Below are 20,991 nucleotides of genomic sequence, written 5' to 3'. Positions count from 1 at the left end.
GACATGGTGACAGTTTTAATAAATATGTAAAAAAACAGATTTTTTAAAATAAAGTGCTGAGGCTTTTAAGGGACAGGTCTCACCTTCTAGAAGATCTCTGGCCAATCCGGGTTCAGCTCCAGTAGAACGGACAAAGTCGGACAGGACTGCGTCCATGTCCACGGTCATGTGATCATGAATTCACAAGTTGAGTGGTTGCTTCCAAACATTAAAAATACAAAAAAAAAAAAGAAAAAACACGGACTCTGCTCTCCGAGACGGGACAACCAGCGAGGAGGTGGAGCCGTCCTCTGGTGAGCTACTCTACTGGCCACACCTGAGAAAAAAAATGGAAAAGGTTAAACAGAGATGTTATCAGATAGTAAACAATTACATTACAGCTTCTTGTTAAGAGATCACAGATATCTTACAGTACGTGCTTCGTCCAAGCTCCTTTTAAATGTCACGGCTTTAACGCCCTGTAGCCAAAACATTATCCAGAGACGAGGCAATAATATAAATGCCTTCAGTCAGTCAACTCTCAAATACTAAATCCAGAAAACAGGGCCTGTAAATTCTGAACAAGCAGACTGCTTCGTCACACTGTCCTTTATGCATAACCCGATGTTCCTGATTCATATTGGCATTTCAAACAGTCAGACAGAACCAGAATGTATTATGCTCCTCTCTTTACATGCTGCAAAGAAAGCAAAACACCAAATTAAATAAAAATGTTTTCTCAAAATGATGTTTTGCTCCGTGTCTTGCCTTGTTTGTTACACAACTTGCCGACGTTGAGTTGATGCAAAATGTACAAATCCTACATGAGATTGCCTGCACTAAACATGGGCCTGTTACAGTTGTGAAAGTTCAGTTGATGAACTTTGGGAGAGCAGAGGTTAAAATTCCACAAAAACCTGAAATTCAATGTATTTTAAAAATTGGCAGGTAAAACTTTTTAAACATTTTAGCAATTTGTGGGCCCTCGACTCTTGCGAATACTCGGGTCCACTATATTAGCAATAGACAAATTTCAATAAGAAAACGAAAAGAGCAAAAACAATCTGGCAGTATACATGTCTGTTGTGGTATTTTATGTTTTGATATGTTGCTCCTTTTTATTTACATAAGCCATATGCACCTGCTCTATACATCTTTAAAGCCCTCATACCTGTTAATTACCCCCCTGTGTTCTCAATGCCAGCCTACTTGAACAGTGTGTGTCAATAGAAACCATTTAGACCCACCAAACGGATCAGTATCAGCAGATTTCTGCTTGTTCTGCTCTGATGGGGATACTCTTGTAATTCATTCATTTTCTGTTGGATTCAAAAACTAATACTTCTAACTAAGAACCCACAGCACATTTTTCCCTCTCTTTTGTGATATTCTACTCAATAAAAAGTTGGAGACTGATTGGTTCTCCTCTAGACATGACATTTTATGAACAATAATAATGCATGCTGATTAAACACAAAAACTTTAAAAGGCCTATACAACCTCATAAATCATATCTAAAGTCATCACAAAGACACATTTGTATCTCAGTTAATGTCATATGTAAATTTTCTGCTGGCTATATGAGATATTTTCATCTCACTACAGCTAAATTATGCGTATAATATCAAATACATGAAGAATAATTATGCCTGTCGATGCTTTGAAATCAATCACATAGCTCCACTCCTTAAGTTTCATCGGCGGCTTCAAAGGAACTGTGGGGTTGCATCAGTCGGCCACTGAAATCAATGTAGAGACATTATCAAGACCAAAAGAATAAGAGAGTCAGCATCAATGGTCTGTTGACACGAGGGATGTAGAGGGCAATCGATGCAGCAGCCGGACAGAAGGGATGAGTCAGAAGGCAGCCCTGAATCAACGGATGTTCAGTCGGGGCTGAAATAATACTCTGTACGCAGAGACAGGCCTAGCACCCATCCCAGATGGCTCAAAGTTGCACTTTATATCAGATCTTAAATACACATAACTAATGGGTTTTACCTCATGTTACATCCATGTACAATCATTTTTAAGCAACAAGCGCATGATAAACTTTCCAGGATTCACAGCCTAAGTCATCATCATTCCCGATGACCGGTTCAGACGCTGCTGGGTCCGATCCTGACCCCATCTAGTCATCTCTTCCCCTCTGTTCCACAGCTCATCCACCTCCCAGTGCTCCTGGCTCAGCCGTGACTCAGTGAACTCTTTTCCACTGTGTCTGATGACTCACCAGTTTACTCTTCCCCACCATCCTTCTTGCCTCCCTCAGTTTCTTTATCTTTATCAAAAGCCACGCAGGCGGAGGCTTTCTGAGCCAGAACTGGATTTCTGCTGCATTCCCTGCAAAACGTCAGCCACTGTGCCCTGGCATTCCCACAGTCTGTGGAGCACTTTGATGTTATCTGATTAAACTCACTTTGGTGTGAGGAAACAAACTTTGATCTTATTCACTGCCACACAAAAAGAGATAACTCTGTTTAATTACCATCAAGGACACTGCTTACAAAACTCGGGGGACCAGAGGAGGTGGCAGGTGTACAGCAAACTATGCCAAAGGTTAACCATGTTCCTCTTACGAAGTTGGAATTTAATAAAAATATCTGCAGTGGGGTATCTCTGATATTATGCAACTATGTGTACCGTGCATTCATGTGCTTGGTCTTTATCTTTGGGGCATGAGGTGTTTTAGCTGCAAATGACATGGAAATGAAAAACATACATTTCATATTAAAGCAAACAGACATCAATACTATACATATAAGTATTTGTTTACTTTTCACAAGATCTATCGTGTGAGGGAAGATGCTTTAAAATGAATATGGATCAAAAATCTGCACTGATATGAGAGCCACGATATTAATCATTCCATTTGTATTTTAATTTTAAATAATAATAAATACAGTGTAAAGGACAAAAAAAATGAAATAAAATAAATAAAATGCCTAGAGTCCAGATGGTTTGGTACACACATGTACTGAACAACTACAGTGTTGTTTTATACCTGAACACGATGTCCGAAACAGACAAGACTCCCAGTTATTATTAAATCATTTGGAAACATTAAGGTTCATCATGCAGCTGCAGTGTAGAAATATTAGTGAACTGAAAGAAAAATTTCTCAGGGTATGCATTTTTCAATAGCAATAGGGCAGATGGCTCATTCTGCTCTTTACTAAATGACTCACCTGAAAAACCAAACTAAACATAAACACCCCTGGTTCTGAAAAAATATTAACTAAAGTCCAAATCCAACTATTGACAGGATTTTACAAGTCCTAAATGATGCACAGAATATGATTTGTAAAAACACGCCGGTACTGTCTGAGCAGAGTGGATTTAAAGAAGATGCTCTTTTATGGTGCATTCAAGTACATCTGGTACACACAAAATCTAAATATCAGGCTATGCAAAAGTGATTTAAACTTTTTTTTTTATTCACAAATGTCTGCACTGTCTAATGTATAATTTTGTAAACAACAACAATTTTCAACAGGGATGCACAATATATCAGTATCAGCAATAGCATCAGAACATGTTTGTCCTCATTTAACATGGCGGCATTGGTTGGATAAGTAAAACTGGGCCAATATTAATAACCAAAATATTACATAAGTGTATCCCTAATTTTCAAGTGTGCTTTTAATTAGAATATTGTCAATCTATTCATCCATCTATACTTATCCTTTAGTAATAATAAAACACTGAACCAAATCTCTAGTCCATTCTACACTGACCATTTTTTGTTTCTCTTGATTGAAACAATGTAAAGTTAGCCTAAGACTTCGCAACAAAAGTAGTCCACTAAACAAGACTACAGCTTCAAAACAAACTTTCAGCAACTCCATCACACTTTCATCACTAGGATAAACGCCACTATTATAGATTAATAATAAAACCTCCAACAGATAGTGTAGGGCAGTGAGGGACAGGAGTGAAATATGTTAGAGTGATGAAGGCAAAACACTACAGACAGAACGTACTGAAGTTAGTCTGTAACTCTTGCTGTGAGCAGCTGATGTAATGTCATTTGTCCCAGATTCAGACACACTTAACTGCTTATCTTCAAATGAAAAGGCCGGTATAAATTGCACATTGTGTCCCAGCTGACTTGTGGGGTTATATTCTCTAAGCATAAATCACTTGTTCTTTACTAGTCTGATAATGTGAGTGAATTTTGAAGCTTAGACAAACCTTTAATAGGAAATCAAAATACCCAACATAAACCCGCTCTTCTTCTGTTTTAGTGGAAGAAGAGCATAGTAGCAAGATGGTAGATGTCATGTGTGCCTCCAAGGTCTCAAAGGCCCCCGTTTGCCACAATGCTTATCGTTTCTTTAGGTGCTTTTCACACCAGTCCTGTTTAGTCCCCTTTAAGAACATTGCCTAGAAAGTCCAGTTCGTTTGGAGAGGTGTGAAGGTGAAATCAAACTGATATGGACCAAAGAAAGCCAACTCTGGTTTGCCTAGTAAAGGCAAACCAGATCAAATGCATATGTGAACACCAAGCAGACTCAAGACTGCTCCAAAAGCAGGATGGGGATTACAACGCAAGGCATTCTGGGTAAATACTACCAAAACAAAGACACATCTAGCAGGAGAACTGGATCAAGCTGAGCCCATTGTTGAAGAGTAATTTGCCAAAGACAAAAGAGAAATCCTCCTACAGCTAAAATCTGACACCACTCCATTTTTGTTTACATTTCAAGAAGAAGCAAATTGTGCTCAGTGTCTTCTTCAGAGGTTCTCATGTTGTTTCCTTTAGTGGTTCCTGGTGCTGCACCACCATGGGGAAGGGGGTAAACAGGTTGCTCCAAGGGTTTGGGTCGTTTGACACGGAGCAGTATGAAAGATAACTACACCAGCTAAAAATGTAACGTCTTGCAATTTTGGTCCCTAATCAAACCTAGTCTACTCAGGTTTGAAACCATGCTTTGTCTTTGACTTCATCAGCATACAGAGTGATGGCATGGTTCATTTCCAAGAACCAGAAATTTCACGGACCCGACTGGAACACGTTTTGGCATTGGGAACCTTGTTCTTGAGGTTCCCAATGCAGAAATGGACTCCAGACCATGTAGAAAGCCTTTTATTACCCCTTGAGAAGCTGTTCCTGGGTAGAGGGGTATATGGTTTCCTGCCATACTTTTCCAGACTGAAGTGTTGGCAAACATGAATGAATCCATGGAGGGATTTCAGATGGGAATTGGGAATTAATATCTAAGTGCAAAAATCAGGAGCAAGTTGCACATTTGTGGTTGTGAGTTTTGTCTTTAAAAACAAAAAGCAGCTTTGGTCAAACAATCTGCTTTTATATCTCAGTGGACGTCTGGCAAGCTAAACCTGAAGCCAATAATAACGGTATGGTCAAGACCATTTAAAGGCAATGGCGTGAGAACACATAAACGTGTATAATTCAAAATTACAGCCAGTAAAAACACATTCTAAGCAGAAACATCAGTAAGTGGGATTACTGGCTAACATTAAGAGCTCTGCTGCCAGCAAGGGCCAGTCAGTGATTTGTATCTGCGATGGCTGAGCTTTTGTCTGGCAGGAGAGCTTACATAAGAGGAGCTGCTGAAAACACGTGGGTGCTGAGCTGAGGGCTCGGGAGAACCGGCTGGATCTCAGAGGGAGACGGGGAGGTCACCGTTCCACCGCTTCAGCCGTTGGTGAGATGGGAGGGTCAATTCACTGGTGAGCATGCAAGATTGTGTTGCCATGCTTCAAATGAAAAATATGGTTTAGATTGCTCCAACATTCAACAGAAAGAGAGAAGAAAGATGAAGAAAAGGAAATACAAAAGTTCTGGCATTCAAAGATTATTTTTAAACAAGGTGTGTTTTGATTTTGAGAAACCGATATGTAGCTTCTGGGTTATCTTGGTTTTAAAGTTTGAGTTCGATTTGCTTTATGTTTATTGAAATCATTGCACCAAACCTCCCACTGCTTCCAACTATCACTGCACCATTAAAGCTTTCAGGCTTTGCATTGTTTATTTAATATTTATTAGTTATATGCAATGTAGACATAATAATAAATGTTTGCATCAGTTTTGTTAGTTTGTGTTATTTAATAAGTTTTCTCAGAAGACTAAGTTCTTGTCTGATATGATTTCCAGAAAAAATAATAAATGAAGAAAAAAAAAACTTAAAGATTTTAGTTATTTAAAGTAGTATTAGTTCTTAATTTCATCTACATTAGATCTCTTATAGTAATGACTTGGAGTTAGAGATTAATATTCTTCATTACATTAGACCCCCACCAATTCACATTGGCAGATTTTTGTGTGAAAAACGACTGATTTATTTGCAGAAAGTTTATATCTTTGCTATCTTTTTATATCTTTTTTAATAAAAAAATATCTTAAATATAATGGAAAAACAGCATATTGGCACATTTGCAGCAGATGTAAAATCCTTTTTAGCATATTGGTATTGGTCCAATAAGTAACTTGAACAAAGTTCTCAAAGGGGCTGGGGGCTGTATATATTGGCTTCTGCAATAGTGCTAACACTGTTTCAGCTGTATCAGTGCATATTAAGGTATATTTGGTTTATGAACAATTAAAATGGGCAGTTATAAGAATTTGAGGGGATCTCAAAAATTTGGTTCCTAACCCCCGTGAATACCAGGTGTCCACTGTACATGAAAACCTAAAGTTTGTTATGAGTGTTCCCATCTGTTGACCAGTTGGAATTATACCTAAAACCAAATTTACCTAAATTAATCATAATCAACATCTGACCTTTGAATGGTAGGTTTACACCTGGATTAAGTCTAATTTGTGACAAATCCTGAAGCAATTATTACTTCCAAAACAATTAGCTCTAAGATGTTGCAGCGCCTTCATATGACCAAGAAAGCCAATCAACACTTAAAAGTTTCCACACCATTTGTCTTGAAGTTTGTCAAGCTGCCTTACAAAAACATGTGCGTACCTTAGAATCGTGTGAGGCTAACAGGTGACTGCCTTTCACTTCTTTTCCACACTTCACAACACAAACAACATAAATTACAGTCACCCGACCATAAACTGAGCCGTGCCTTCCTCCTGTCTGTTGGAAACCGGCCAGTGTTGGATAGACGACTGCCTGTTTTTCTGCAGTGACTGAAGTAATAGTTTCATCACATACTGAATATGGAAAAAAGAAAATAACCCTAAAATTTCATGTAAATAAATAGGCAACCCGTAAAATAAACAAAAACAAGGAACAATACCGCTGTAAAACTGGGCCTCAAGTCAGCCGTATACACAAGGTTGTTTTCCACCAACTCTTCTCTAATCATTCATTAAGTGGGTCACTTACAAACACAACTACTATAAATCAATATTTTTCTTAAAAATGGTGGTTCTGTCAACAAACTGGGTCTAACTGATTTATGGGACCAAAGTAAAGATTGTCTAGCTGCACAGCACCACCATAAGAGAAAACTATACAGCATATAAGCAACTCAAATATACAATATTAATTTTTCTTTTGACAAAAAAAGTGAGATTATGCATCTGGATTAAACTCCTGGACAATAATTAGGGGATGGAGCAACATGCTGAATCTTGTGTGTCACATGTCAGGGTTTTATTACCAGTGAGGTCATATGTTCATAGAACCTGCTCTTCCACATAGCTTTAAAACTCAGCTACACGTCAATGCTGTACATTTCTGTCACACAAAAACAGTCATGTACTGGAACAAGGTTCTCCCCCTTATCGTTTGGTCCAACTGGGTTTCATTCATCTGAAACATAAGCTTTCTTTTACAATGAGAAGTAAAATGAGCTGCGATTAAGGAATGAGAAGTATTCACACATCATAATGACCCGAACTATTTTTCCTTCCACATATCTTGTGGTCAGACCAAATGAAGCAGAAGTATCCATCCACCTACCTACATATCTAAATGAGGAGGAACATTCGCCTTTAATGGATGGGCCTTGTTAAATGACCATATAAATGTATCTGTTCTATTTTAGTTCAATCACATAAACCCTTCCTGTGATCTCAGCTAATGCTAGACGCCCTCTCTGAATTGCAAAACCATATGAGTAATGAGATTAAGGACAGAAGAAAACATGGAGAGGCAATGTGACTGGTGGGAGTTGTAACAGGAGTGCTAAGGGTGACCCAACTGCTCCGTTTCCAGTGCAGAGACCGGAAATAGAAACCAAAACTGTCAGCCTGTGAATGAAGCAGTGAGCACTACAGTAAGACCAATAAACCATCTGACTTAATATATCACCATCTGCATTTCTTTAGTAGAAATTCAAGTAAGATTGCTTCAGTTTGCCTGTTTGTTGGGGAAAGTATTTTGGAGTGCAACAATGTTTGGAAAAAGAGAAGGCAGGGGATAGCCAGGTGAACTATGAACTAATACTAAAGTTTGGGCCAATATTGGTTTTGCACTTAAGACACATCAACCGTTGACTGTTTTACTATGGTAGAGAAAAAGTGTTTAAGAAAATTGAGTGAACTACAAATTTTTTCCATCAATTTTGGGTTAAATGACATTTGAGACTTTATTGACTTCATGCCACCATTATGAATAAACATGTGGTGCCATCACTAGTTCACAATTATTGGAAATACATACATGAGGAGGTTTTAGAGCGTTACCACCAAATATTAAAAGCTAAACAGCTCTAAGTTTATTTATTGGGAACTAAAGAACTTGACGAAACAAAATAGCATTCTGGATATTACCAACAAATCAAATCTGATAAATGATGTTATGCACCAGAGCCATAGAGGAGCCTAAAAGCTGAAATATCTCCAATAACAAGCAAGTCATTATTTCTATGAAAACTACAAATAGAAGTGTGTTTTTAAAAAGTTCAAAAAGACGAGTGAACTAAAGCAGAGGAAGAAAGAGAAGACAAATAAATAAAGGTGTGGTGAGATGTTTGATAGTCAGCAGTCACTTTGTCTAGTGTGTTCAAATCTGGGTAAGTGACCAAACCCAGTCAGCCTACACTGACTCATTACATAAGAGCTGGGAAGGAGAGGGATCAATGCTGGCTGACTGAGAAGGAAAACCAAAAAATCCTTCATAACAGAGAGATGAAAGCAGGAAGCAAGAACAAACCCAGTCAGTAAACTAAAATACTTTTTCTCACAGAACTGAGTAGTGTTTCTTTTACAGGTTATATAGTTTTGTTCATTCCAAACAGGAAGAAAAGCAAAGTCTGAAGAAAAAGCAGGAAAAATCTTCTAATCCCATCGTCTTGTGTGTGATGATTCATCTCGAAGGGCGTGTAAGCGTTTCATTGGAATAATGTAGGCACATCACCTTCTAATGCATTGCATGAAGCAGAATCAAACGCTCCTCCGCCTATTTGAGGGACAGCATTTGCAGATTTCTCTTCCAAGTTATTTGTGGGAAACTTGTCTATCTTGTCTATCAATCTTTTCCTAGAGCCTTTCTAAAATAATGGGTGACGGGAATCTTTAGTTTTAATGTTGCTGTCTTTAAAAAAAAAAAAAGTCCAACCAAGGACTGCGTTTGTAAATTAGCCTGTAGCTAGAAAACCTTCATACAAACGATGTTGTTTTTAACATGCAACATTGTTCACTGTGGCGTCCTTGACAAAATAAACTTGATCTGAAAGAAAATATTCAAAAGAAAGATAAAATACCTGGGCGCAATACACGTTATTGGCTGGTGTTTTATAAGCAGTCAATCCAGGAGTGGCATTAATTGTTCTTGGTAATGATTGGCCCCCAAGGAAGACAGTAGATGTCAGGTACTGCAGTAGTGCTAAGGTGATTTCCACTGTTCATTAATGCATATTAAAGTGTATTTGGGGTTTGAAATATTAAAAACAGATTTGCTGCAATACTGGCTGTTACCAAAGATATTTCAGTTGTGACAACATTTAATTTGTTTTTGTTTTCCGATCAATGAAAGAGACTTCCAGTCACGTCATGATGCATCTATGGAAATACTTCCCGTCTTACACAGTGCGACTAAGCTTTCTTATTTCTTAGTGAAAAGTTTTCAAACAATTTATCTACTTGGAAACACAATCGGAAGGCTAACTGGAATGTTGATAACTTATGAACTTTAAAACACACAAACCTCTCTGAATTGATGTAGCTCCTTTTTAAAAACAAAAATGTAAAATTAAAAATAAGGCAAAGAGTAGCAATTTCCCAAAGCACTAAGTAAATAAAAAGGGGAAGGAACAAATCTTTCCTGTTGTAATTGCTTACATAGAAGAAATCAATACAGTAAATTGGACTGTGACCATTTCTCTGGACAAAAGAAAGTACACTAGCAAGCTGGTCACTGAAGTGAAATCAATAAAAACCCAGTGAAATGCAGTTAAACAGAACATCCAGAGAGCTATTAGTGACGTCGATTTAGACTCGCAAATGGACTGTTTTAATAGCATTAGTTTAAAAAAGCTTCTTTGTGTCTTGAGTGAATTTGGATCCAGCTGTTGTCACAACTGCCCATCTTCTTCCCAAATAAGGACTTGAACCGTTTTCTCACTGCTTCGCTGAGCCTGCACTCCAAGAAGTGTCAAACGTCCCACATGTTCCGAAGGAAGGAGACTACAATTTAAACAAGGTGGATGAAATCAGCAGAAATGCCACTTCTCTGCCCTGATGGGGGCCCAAACCACCAGCTGGGGCAGCGACGGTACATAATGTGAAAGACAACACCGCTGTGCACACACACTTGATGTCAGAGATTCCACATTCATGCCTCCCAACTCTGAGGTTATGCCACTGGAGCTGGTGGAGTCCAAAAGCCGCTCAGTCATCAAAGAAATGTCTGCACGGCCTAATTTCCCTCCTGCAGCCTCGCTAACCTGCTTGACGGCTCGGAAACAATCAAAGCTGATCTGTGTGAATTCACTTTCTCCTCCACATGACAGCACAAGGCAGAGTAAGACGAATAACTCAAGAAGATCATTTTACCTTGGTAGTATGTGTCGGGTTGTTTTTTAAAGAGGTGCAAGCTATTATATCTGCTTGTTATCCTGTTTCAAAATAATCTACCAATCCATGAAACACAAAAGATGGGGTGTGTGAAGCGAGTGCAGCTCATTTGTGACTTTGGGTTAGGATTTCATGGTGCTACTTTAGAAATATTTGCAATATTTTCCTTATTAAACACACTCCAAAATAGAAAAAAGAGGAGGGGAAAAAATGACAAGCATTCTTATTCTCTGAAGAGCTTAAAAAGCTAAATTTTTGTTACTCGCCACTTGATCACTGACTGTAGCGGGATGTCAAGTAAAGGGCTCAAGACACAGAAGGCAACGTCGCTCCCTCTCCATTCATTTCCTATGGAACTTGCGTGATAAGGTGGCATTTGTTTAGCCCTCCTCCAGCCAGGCGGCCGGTGAAATTCATGCATGTGAAATTTTGAGCATGTAGACGTGCACGCACGGTGTTTTTCCAAGAAACCCTTCACATTACTGGGTAGAGTTCATTCTAACAAAACAACCTGAAGCGGTGACCTGTAGATTCTGCAGCGCCTCTGTAGCTTGAAGAATGCATTCATATCTTAGATTCATGTTCTGTTCTGTGAGGCAGTTATGGTAAACAAAATTAAATGGAGGATTTAAAACACCCAACATTATAGACTGAAGTATACAACAGAAGTCTGTCTAACAAGGTGGTAGCAATAAATACCGGAGGTATTTTTAGGAAGTATTTATGTAAAAAATGGATTCAGTCGAGCAGTAAGAAGGGTCACTCTGTGTTTTCTGGACAATCATTAAAAGTATTTTTATTTAGTCAGATAGAAAAATTATAGAGGTTTTGAAACCATAAATGTATAAGACTGTGGTTTATTTTAATACTGGTAACCAACTCATGCCCAGTTTTCTCTCTTTGCATGTCCAAACATCAATATTCATGCCCAGAGTTAATAGGGCCAGATTATTTCATGGAGCATGAATCATATCCGTTGGCCAGTTAAATCACATTTTGTTCATAAACATAACCACAGCTACATTAACAGGTTATTAGATAAACATTTTCCCTGCATGTTGTTTAGCTTCTGGTTCCTTATGGTGAACCTGACCTCTCGTCATCTGATAAAAATTCTGCGTTTCCCACAAACTGTGCCTAAAGTTATGCGAGTACTTTGTCTTGGTTTCCTTAAGCTTAGTGTGTGCTTTTGTTGATATTCACTGGAGCAAAGTAATAAGTGCTAAATCCAGCCTGGTGGACCGGCCAGTAGCTGCGGAGCATGAGTGTTTATCGGTGCCTGAGAGCTGATGTCATGTAGCAGAGCATGCAGCAGAGACATCCGAGTCCTCTGTTCCCTGAAGCGCTGCACAGCATGCCACAGCGGGAAACAACAAACTCCCTTTTAAAAGGAAGAAAGAGCCTGTTCTGAATGAGACTAACAGACATAGCTCTTCATCCTGTGACTACAGCACTATTTCATTTTAATACTCATGCTTTTTTTTTGGGTTTAATCGTAGAAATATTTTCTTATCTTCAAGCGGATGAATGTCATCCAAAAGCTTTTGTTCCTTTATTTTCACAGGGACCACCTGACAATGTGTCACTTCCTTTATTGTGTTGATAAATTTAGTCAAGACAAACTCAAGAACTGATAAGAAAAATGGTAAGTACGTTCCCCAGAAGGCGTAACACTGCAACCTCGTTATAGTTTTGGTTCTCTTGAGTTTAGCTGTTGTTTGTGCGCTCAGAGGTTCCCAAACATGTGCCCGAGGCCCATCGCCGCAGTCCGGTCGGCCCAGTAATCACCGCTCACAGAGTGCTAATTAACAGCCACATGAAGCAGACTCCTGTGGACAGGGCTTTAAAGAATCACAAGTGGCATTCCCACATTCCACACCACACTGAGTGCAGTTTCAGTCAAAAACCGAATAATAACCATGAAAGTATCCAACATCATCCTAAACTGGTTAAAGTCTGGGAAAATGTCCCTTTATTTGTCTATGTTGCAAAAAATGTCAAATAGAAAAAAAACTGTGGCACAGTTGGTAGCAGTGTTGCCTTACAGTAAGAAGGTCACAGGTTCAAAACCCTTCCAGAGGTCTTTCTTTATGGAGTTTAGATGTTCTCCCTGCATGTTTTCTCCAGGTACTACAGCTTCTTTCCACAGTTCAACAACATAACTGTTAGATTAATTGGTCTCTGTAAGGGTGCGTTCACATCAACCCGGTTTGGTCCACTTTAAATAGACATTTAAAACGGCTAGAACAAATATTTTACATGTTTAAAAAAAAAAACAGGCGATCAAAAATCGGCTACAAAATTTGGAGCAGTGCAGCTGCCTATATTAATTTAGCTTTGCATAGCTACCAATGAAGTTAGTAGGAGAAAGCTGGAGTCAAACTGGCATAGATCCAATAACAGTACGAGAATGTTAAAGATCTACAGAAAAAAGGAGCAGAAAGGAAAGGCAGAACCCCATGCTGTTCTGCCTCGAACGATGAAGAAAGATGGATAAAATGATGAAGAGTAGGTGTTCAGGACAGCTGCCAAGATACACTGCAGACAGAGTGAGAAGTCCTCATTCAGTCCTACCGGTCTCCAGCTTAGGGAAGAAATACGAGCCTCTGCATCCATCTGAACAATGCTGACCTAATTATCAGCACACAGATGGGAAATTCACGATCAAATAACCAAATATGTTCATGACTTTAAACCATGACTAATTACTAATGGGATTTTTGAACCAAAGCGACATACGCCAGGTTTTAATATTGCTCTTAAAAAACTTAGCAAGTAATATACTTCTTTAAGACACCAGTAACTGTTTTTATTATATTTTAAAATGTATTGGTGTCTATTGATACTCTCAGTGAGCAAACTATAGAGAAAATACTAAAACTAAAAATCCAGACAATATGAATAAATTAGGATGATTTCAAACATCATTAATTGGAATTTATTGTGACAACAATGAAGCTAGATTCTTGGACATTCATCACAATAAATGATATGATAAATACCCACCGCAATATAAAATTGTCTTCTACTCAAGATGTTGATACAATAAATAAATAAATAGGGTATATTGAAGAGCAACATAAAGGTGTGGGAAGTTAAAGTGCAGACTTCTTTTCACTCCTGTTTGGATAAGTACGGTAGCTAATGCAACTGATTCTTATGTTTTTTATTGTGTACTTGTTTAAATATATGCATGTATTTTTGCTTTGTTATTTTGTTTATTGATTTGTTTGAAATAAACAAACAGAGCAGAAAGATCAGAATGCATAGAGCCTTTTTTATATTACACACAAACAAGCTGTTCAACAATAAAGTAGGATTTCTCCACATCTGCAGCACAAATTGACTAATGGTGGAATAATGTGGTTTCAAAACTTCATTAATAATAAAATATGAGACTCTTGTATGAGCTGAAATAGATATTTAGAGATTTGCTCTTGTTCTGTGAAGCTGACTGGATTCTTCCAGATTGAATCGCTCATCTCTGCAGGCAGAACTAACTCATGTGAATCCCCATGTGTTGCCGGCCGGGCCATGTACGCTGAGGACCAACCCAACGTCACGCTCTCAGTGACGTCATTAGGGATAACAGGCTGATCATTAGGCCATGTGTGGGATTACTCCTGCTGTCCTGCTTTTAACAGGGCCCGGCTGAGGATGACATGTTTCCAAGTCTGAACCGGAAACTGCTGAAGTAACTCAGTCAAAACTGAACTCATAACGACGCATTCTGGCTCTTCCCATACGTGCTTCGGATCTGATTAGTTTTTATCTTTTGAAGCAACTGTGGAACAAAGATCAGCTGTATTGGGCTGGGTTCAAAAAATGTTTCATATGGGAGAGGCTCTCTTATCTAACTCAATATCATTTTATCAGTGGTAAGTGCTTGTTCTTCAAGAATTTATGAGATTCTTATCAGACCAAACAACACATCTGTCTACACAATCAGGAGATGAATGTAGGACCACATTGAATTTTCCCCCATTTAAATGCAACTAAACACCAACTGACCTCCATAGAGCTCCGTTAGTAGGGCTGCCTATTTTATTCTTTCATCTCTTGACCTTGACATTTTGGAGTCATTAGTGTTCAATGTGAGAATCTGTTAAAGTTAGACCGAGTCTAATATTATATTAATATGTAAAATACAAGCTTATGAACACTTTGAATGTGCTAGCCAACAGTTATTGCACACCAAACAGCCCTGTGTGATATAAATAATGTCACTGATTGCATTGAGGTTATATTCAGAATATATTGTACAGCCATAATAGTTGCTGCCTTCAAATGTATTTTGAGCACAAAGTATCTGCACCTTACTTTTCCTGCTTTGTCTTTTCACTGCTATGGTAACCACAAAATCCATCTTCATGTCCGTGTGTGGTTTAAATTCCTTCGTCAACCATGAAGAACAGAAGTAAGCGGCTTTGACGACCATCTAGTCATCAGATTTACTAAAACCCTTACCTGGTTGTGTCTCCTGTCTAAGGGTGCACCGGTTGCAGTTTTCTGGCTGTTCACAAATCTCTGAAAAGTCTGATCTGCCAATTCTGATTTTGGCAGATGTTGACTTTTTTGTAACCGACACTGTCAGCTGTTATAAGGTCAAAATAAATCCTCAATGTTCCAAACTTATTTTATTAAACACTGAACAATACCCATGACACAATAACTGCACAAAACAGAAGTCTAAAACGTGAAAGGTCAACAAAATTTCAGATCTTTGCAAAGGTAGAAAAAATCAGTTTCTTATCGTAGGTAATATATTGGTCAATCGCAGATCTCCCCCAAAAAAGGAAATTGATCGATTGGTGCACCTCTAGGAACCATGATACTGCTAAAGTAGAGCTTGAATCTTGCTGAGGTTTTTTTTTTCCACTTATTTTATTTTTATTTCACTAAATTTTACAAAAAATACATCAAAAACATGAAATGAAAAAAGCTAAAAAACATAACTGTTTCAAGCTTTTCATTTTCCACCAGCAGATTTTAGTGTACTTTTAATTAAAGCGGTACTCCCCTCCTGCCTCATCCATCATCGTTTCAAGAACAAAAATCTCCCATTCAGCTAACAATGCATCTTGGGATATAGAGGGCTACAAAGGAAACATGAGTCTTTAAAATCTGGGGAAAGGAGGATAAATTTGGAGGAACCTTAAGATTTGGACAGCTGTCGTCGCATCGCTGTGACGTAATCTGGAGGCAGGTTACGTCATTGGACACACACATCTATGTGTCCAATGACGTCATTACGTCAGCAGCTGACGTAATGTGTCAGTTGCTGACACATTACGATTTTGGACACACCTATGATTCTGTTTTAGCTGAAAAATTGCAGACGTCTGAGTCTGCATCCTATTTTAACAGAAAAAACTGATTAAAAACAAAACAAAATTTGTTTTGTGTGCTTCACCCAAGCCTCACTCAATCTGAAATCATTTTATTCTAAAAGTCACTAAAATTAGAGACAAAAAATATTCTATTCATCATGGACTTAAGCCCATACCAGAAATCATGGGGCACCCCCAGGACAAGTCACCATTTTACTCCAGGGCCAAAACAAACACCCAGACAGCAGAGGGGAATTTGGAGTTGCTAGTTAAAATACCAAGCTTGTTTTTTACTGGAAGAGGAAGCTGAAATATCAGGGGAAACCCATTCATGAGCATGCAAGCCTCTTAAGAAACGCCGTGATGACCTTTTAGATGTGAGGTACCACACCACCGTTTAATGAAGTTCCAAAGTACACCCGGCTCTACAGAAAGCAGTAAGATTTAGAGTTTAACATGACGTGAATGAGTTCACAGGAAACCCAAGTGTTGGGGAAAACTCTCCCTCCTCAGACAGAAACATGGGAAATATTTCTCCTAATCAGCGTGGGACAACAAACCTGTCCTCCTGTTTCCAGTCCAGGCAACCAGGGTTCAGTTGCTGTTTTAAATGCACTGAGATAAAGGCTGAAGTCTCCACTAACTAACAGACTGAAGCTGTGTAACTCTTATCATCAGAATTCAACAAAAATGTAACTGCAACACAACCTGGAGCTTGTTTAATCACTCGCCCCCAGCAGCAAGTTCAATCAATATCCAATCCTCATCCTGTAGTCCATGGAGAGAGAGAAAAGGTGAACTGCAGAGAGTAACTGATACAGCACGCTCTTATTACCACAGCTTCTGTTATGCAGGTGGAAAATCATGCTGAGTTGAGTTATGGCTGTTCGCTCTCCTCTATTTTGTTTTTCCTATTAACATTATTACTCCAGCTTAATGGCAAGTGGTGAGAGCTAGCGGAAGCCAACAAGTGTAGCAGTATGAACGTCAATCAGACGGCGTCATCCAGACAGGTGCCTCGGTTCTGAGTGTCTCTGCCATGAGACAAGCCGCCTGGAGAAGGAGCAAAATGCTGCGTCACAGACTGGCAGGCGACCAGGCATGGCGGGGAGGGCGGGGCCCTGGGATGCTTTAATAATGGCTGTCTGGACACAAAGTTCCCACACAAGCCATCTATTGGTTTCCTTGCATTGACACTTAAAGCTGCAGTATGTAACTTTTATACAAAAATAGCTTTTTACATATTTTTTTAAATTGTCACCATGTTGTGACAGTGTAATATGAGACATATAATCTATGGAAAAAAAAAATCTCCTCCCAGGAGATCTACAAACAAACAACCAATCAGAGCCAGGAGGAGGGTCTTAGCGCTGTCAAACAAGCTCATGTAGTTCTTCTGAGACCATTTCAAGTAATATAATGTTGATGGCATAACAATGAAAGAACATCCTCTCAAAGTTCCATAAATTTTTAATTTTAATGAACATTTAACACTGGAACTGGAAGGCATTTGAAATATCCAAAATAAATAAACAAAACAGAAAAAACAAGATTAATTGTGAAGTCTCGGTAAACTAAACTGTACTTTAAAAAAAGGCTAGTTAGAACAAAGCAGACTTTTGTCATCTAGTTTTTGGTAGAGAGAAAAGACAAAACGATAAATTGTGCAAATGAAAAGTATTGAACTTGTTTTAATTCATCATGCGATTAATGAATTTATTGCTAGTTAGATACTGCAGCTTTAAGGTGTTTTACACACACTGCATCTAATCCTGTATTTATGATGCATCACACATAATTTTATTTATCTAATCAGTAAAGAAGCAGCTTCTAGTGTTAGCTGTCGCCCGTTGCAGGCGGATCACTACAGAAGGTCGAGTAAACCCATCATAAATGTGATGCATTCGTCCCACTAACCTGAAGAAGCACTTATCTACTTACTTATTAATCTGACCACACTTTCAGGATCCTAAGGGAATAGCTGTGTGGCCAAATAGGTCTGGCTCAGTCAGTGACACTGGATCCATGAAACACTCATACACACACAGGCAGCGAACAGCTGTTTGGGGAAGCCAGGGAGAAATGAATGTTAAATTTTCATACCCTGTGTGCAGCTGAGGACGCACAAGTGCAAACACAAGAGAAAGCAACAACCGCTAAGGGTGTTTACTGCAAAATGCATAACACGAGTTAAAGAAATGGATAGAAAAGTTTAATTTTATGTTTTCTATTTGCATTTTTCAGCTCAGGTTATTACAGGCTGCAAACCACAGTAATTTTGAATAATAGGGCAGATTTCTGTACAGAAGCACAAATTTACATCAGGATCTGCAAATTTAAATGACTCATAAAAATATACAACTGCAACAGCTCAATAAGCAAATTAGCTTCCGTATTGTGTTTGGTTCTTTGGCAATGCATGCAGGTTGTTTGTTGTTTTTTGTTCTTATCACTGTTGCTTCATTTCTGAACATGTGTATTTGATTCCTTTTAAAAACTATTGTTTATTTTGGCATCTGAAAGGAATGGATGCCACACCCTTCAAAGAATACCTGCTCAAGGTGTTCCCTGTGCTGCTGAAAGCTTTAGGATGACATTTCCTTAAGCACTGGGAATATTCCTGATGAACCCGGATGTTACATGGAGGCGTGGAAACGTCTCCTGTCCTGCAGCTGTTCAGGGTGGAACCTGCAATTGATGAACTTCTTCAATAAAATCCTCCAAGTTAAACTCATGGATGCATTCTGGATAACTTCCAAAAGTTATTCTTAGGACATTTCAAGACAATTTGCAGCATTAAACCAGCAGTTCAGACTATTCTTGCTGTTACGGATCAACTTTTAAGCTGTCATCCTTCCACCTAGCAGTCTGATACTTCATTTTTAGAGCTAAATATTAGAGATGCAGCAATCAGACTTAAATTGGCCAACTGCAATTTCCAGTTTTCTTTTAATGCTGACCTGCCAGTTCTGATTTTTTCCTTGAGGGTTATGACACATTAAAGAGAATCAATGTGCTGCAGGTTCTTTGATAAGAGACTGTAGTTTTGAAACCAACATATAATGAAGATTATCCCCACTTATGAAATGAAGTACTAATCTCCAACCTTGTTTTTCAGACTCAAAAAGTGCACCAAAGCACAAACTGGTAGTTTATAGAACAAAGATTATAGTTTTAATGTATAACATAAATAAAATTGATTTTTCTCTAATCACCAGAGAAAATTAACCAATTGATCCAAATACAGAAATGCCGTATACACTTTTTAGCCTGAGAAAAATGTTGGGTCTCTAAATTTTAATGCTGAAACTGTTATTGAAGGATGATATTCCAAAATTCTTAAGCTAAATTATTTTTGGTATGCAACATTCCCCCTTACTAGTCCCATAAAGGGTTACTGAAAACTATCTTAAAGTATTTTAAAGATACAAACTCATTCTGTATACATCAATAATAAAATATGATGCAGAGTTTTGAATTTGTGAATTCATGTCAATTTTATTTGGCGTTAAGGAGGCTGTCTTCCTCCTCTGTGCCCTACAGCCTGGACATGGAGTTCTCCAGAGTCAGGTACATTCATCTGAAAATGCTGCCAACATTGCAATTATCCAGTGAATAGATTGGAGAAATGGTAGGATGTGACAGATTATCATTTTTGCAAACAGCCTACAGATCCTGGAGCCAAATGGAGTCCAACTCCAGTAAAAACCACTGTCCTACTTCTTTTGTTGACCATCAACCCAACGTCTGCCAAAAACAAAGGCCTTCACAACTACAAGAGGTGAATAATTCAACGCTAAGAGAAACTCAATCCTCTCTCTCATATCGAGGAGGTTCTGGAAATGACTGCAAATAAACCAAGTCGTGGTTTCAACCCAGTAGGTGAACAGCAAAGCGCAGCTTTGACCCAAAACGATCCGAGTTTTATTGACTTTACAGAAGCCGCTCGTTCTAATTGTAGGTTCGGACTCGCACGTGAGCAGGTGTAAACACTGACTTCTGGTAATTTCCCGCTAAGCTGCAGCTTTAAATAAGCGTTACATCACGCCTGCACCTTAAACACACACCGGTGTCTGATGTTCTGGATCGTGACTGCCAGCTTTGACCAACACAGATGATGATGTCTTAATTTTTAAGGGATTAAATAAAAGTAAGTGTGGCGCAAAAAATTAGGGGGTTATATCGCTGATGCTTTAAAGATAACACCCAGAAAGCTTTACATTTGCAAACAGATGCAGTTTGCTACAAAATCTAAACTGTGAGTCAGCTATTGTAGCCATGACTACTCTTTGAAATATCTACGAACAATACACATGCTTACATAAACGCGTTTGGAGCTGATGCTCCGTTTACATACAACCCCCGAACTTTACATTCACCCACCACAAAGCAATATTCATAAATATCTTGGTATACAGATGAGCATGAATGCCAGTCACAACGAACGGGAGTGTTTTATTTCCCCCAAGCCGTTACATTTAGCTAGCAAGGCGCTACTTCACGCTAATCAAGAGCTAACCCGAGCTAACGCTGCTAGCTGGAGTATCCTCTTACTGCTTACCTTCAGCGGCCACGCAGATGTACTTCTCATCGTCCCGTTAAGTTTTCCAGGAACTCCCAGCTTGTAAGTATCACATATATTCCTCAAAAATTTGAATTTTAACTTTTAAGCATATTCACGGCTTACACAGAGCACAGGACCCCGAACCGGACCACCACCGACAAAGTAATTCTCTA

General features: G+C 38.7%; 1 protein-coding gene across 2 annotated transcripts in view; it reads right to left on the bottom strand.

The window, feature by feature from the left end:
* The window catches only part of otud7b (OTU deubiquitinase 7B), a 32,827-nt gene extending 11,836 nt beyond the window's left edge, over positions 1-20,991 (bottom strand). For both annotated transcript variants that reach the window (XM_014469791.2, XM_023331601.1), the window contains exons 1-2: positions 20,816-20,991; positions 84-316 (exon numbers count right to left, since the gene is read on the bottom strand). In XM_014469791.2, the coding sequence (XP_014325277.1) occupies positions 84-168 (85 nt within the window). In that variant the 5' untranslated portion in view covers positions 169-316; positions 20,816-20,991. The remainder of the gene's footprint in view (positions 1-83; positions 317-20,815) is intronic.

Source organism: Xiphophorus maculatus, chromosome 3, assembly GCF_002775205.1.
Source record: "Xiphophorus maculatus strain JP 163 A chromosome 3, X_maculatus-5.0-male, whole genome shotgun sequence".
Classification (NCBI taxonomy): Eukaryota; Metazoa; Chordata; class Actinopteri; order Cyprinodontiformes; family Poeciliidae; genus Xiphophorus; species Xiphophorus maculatus.
The sequence above is the reverse complement of the archived record's forward strand: the minus strand, read 5'-3'. Positions and strand labels throughout refer to the sequence as shown.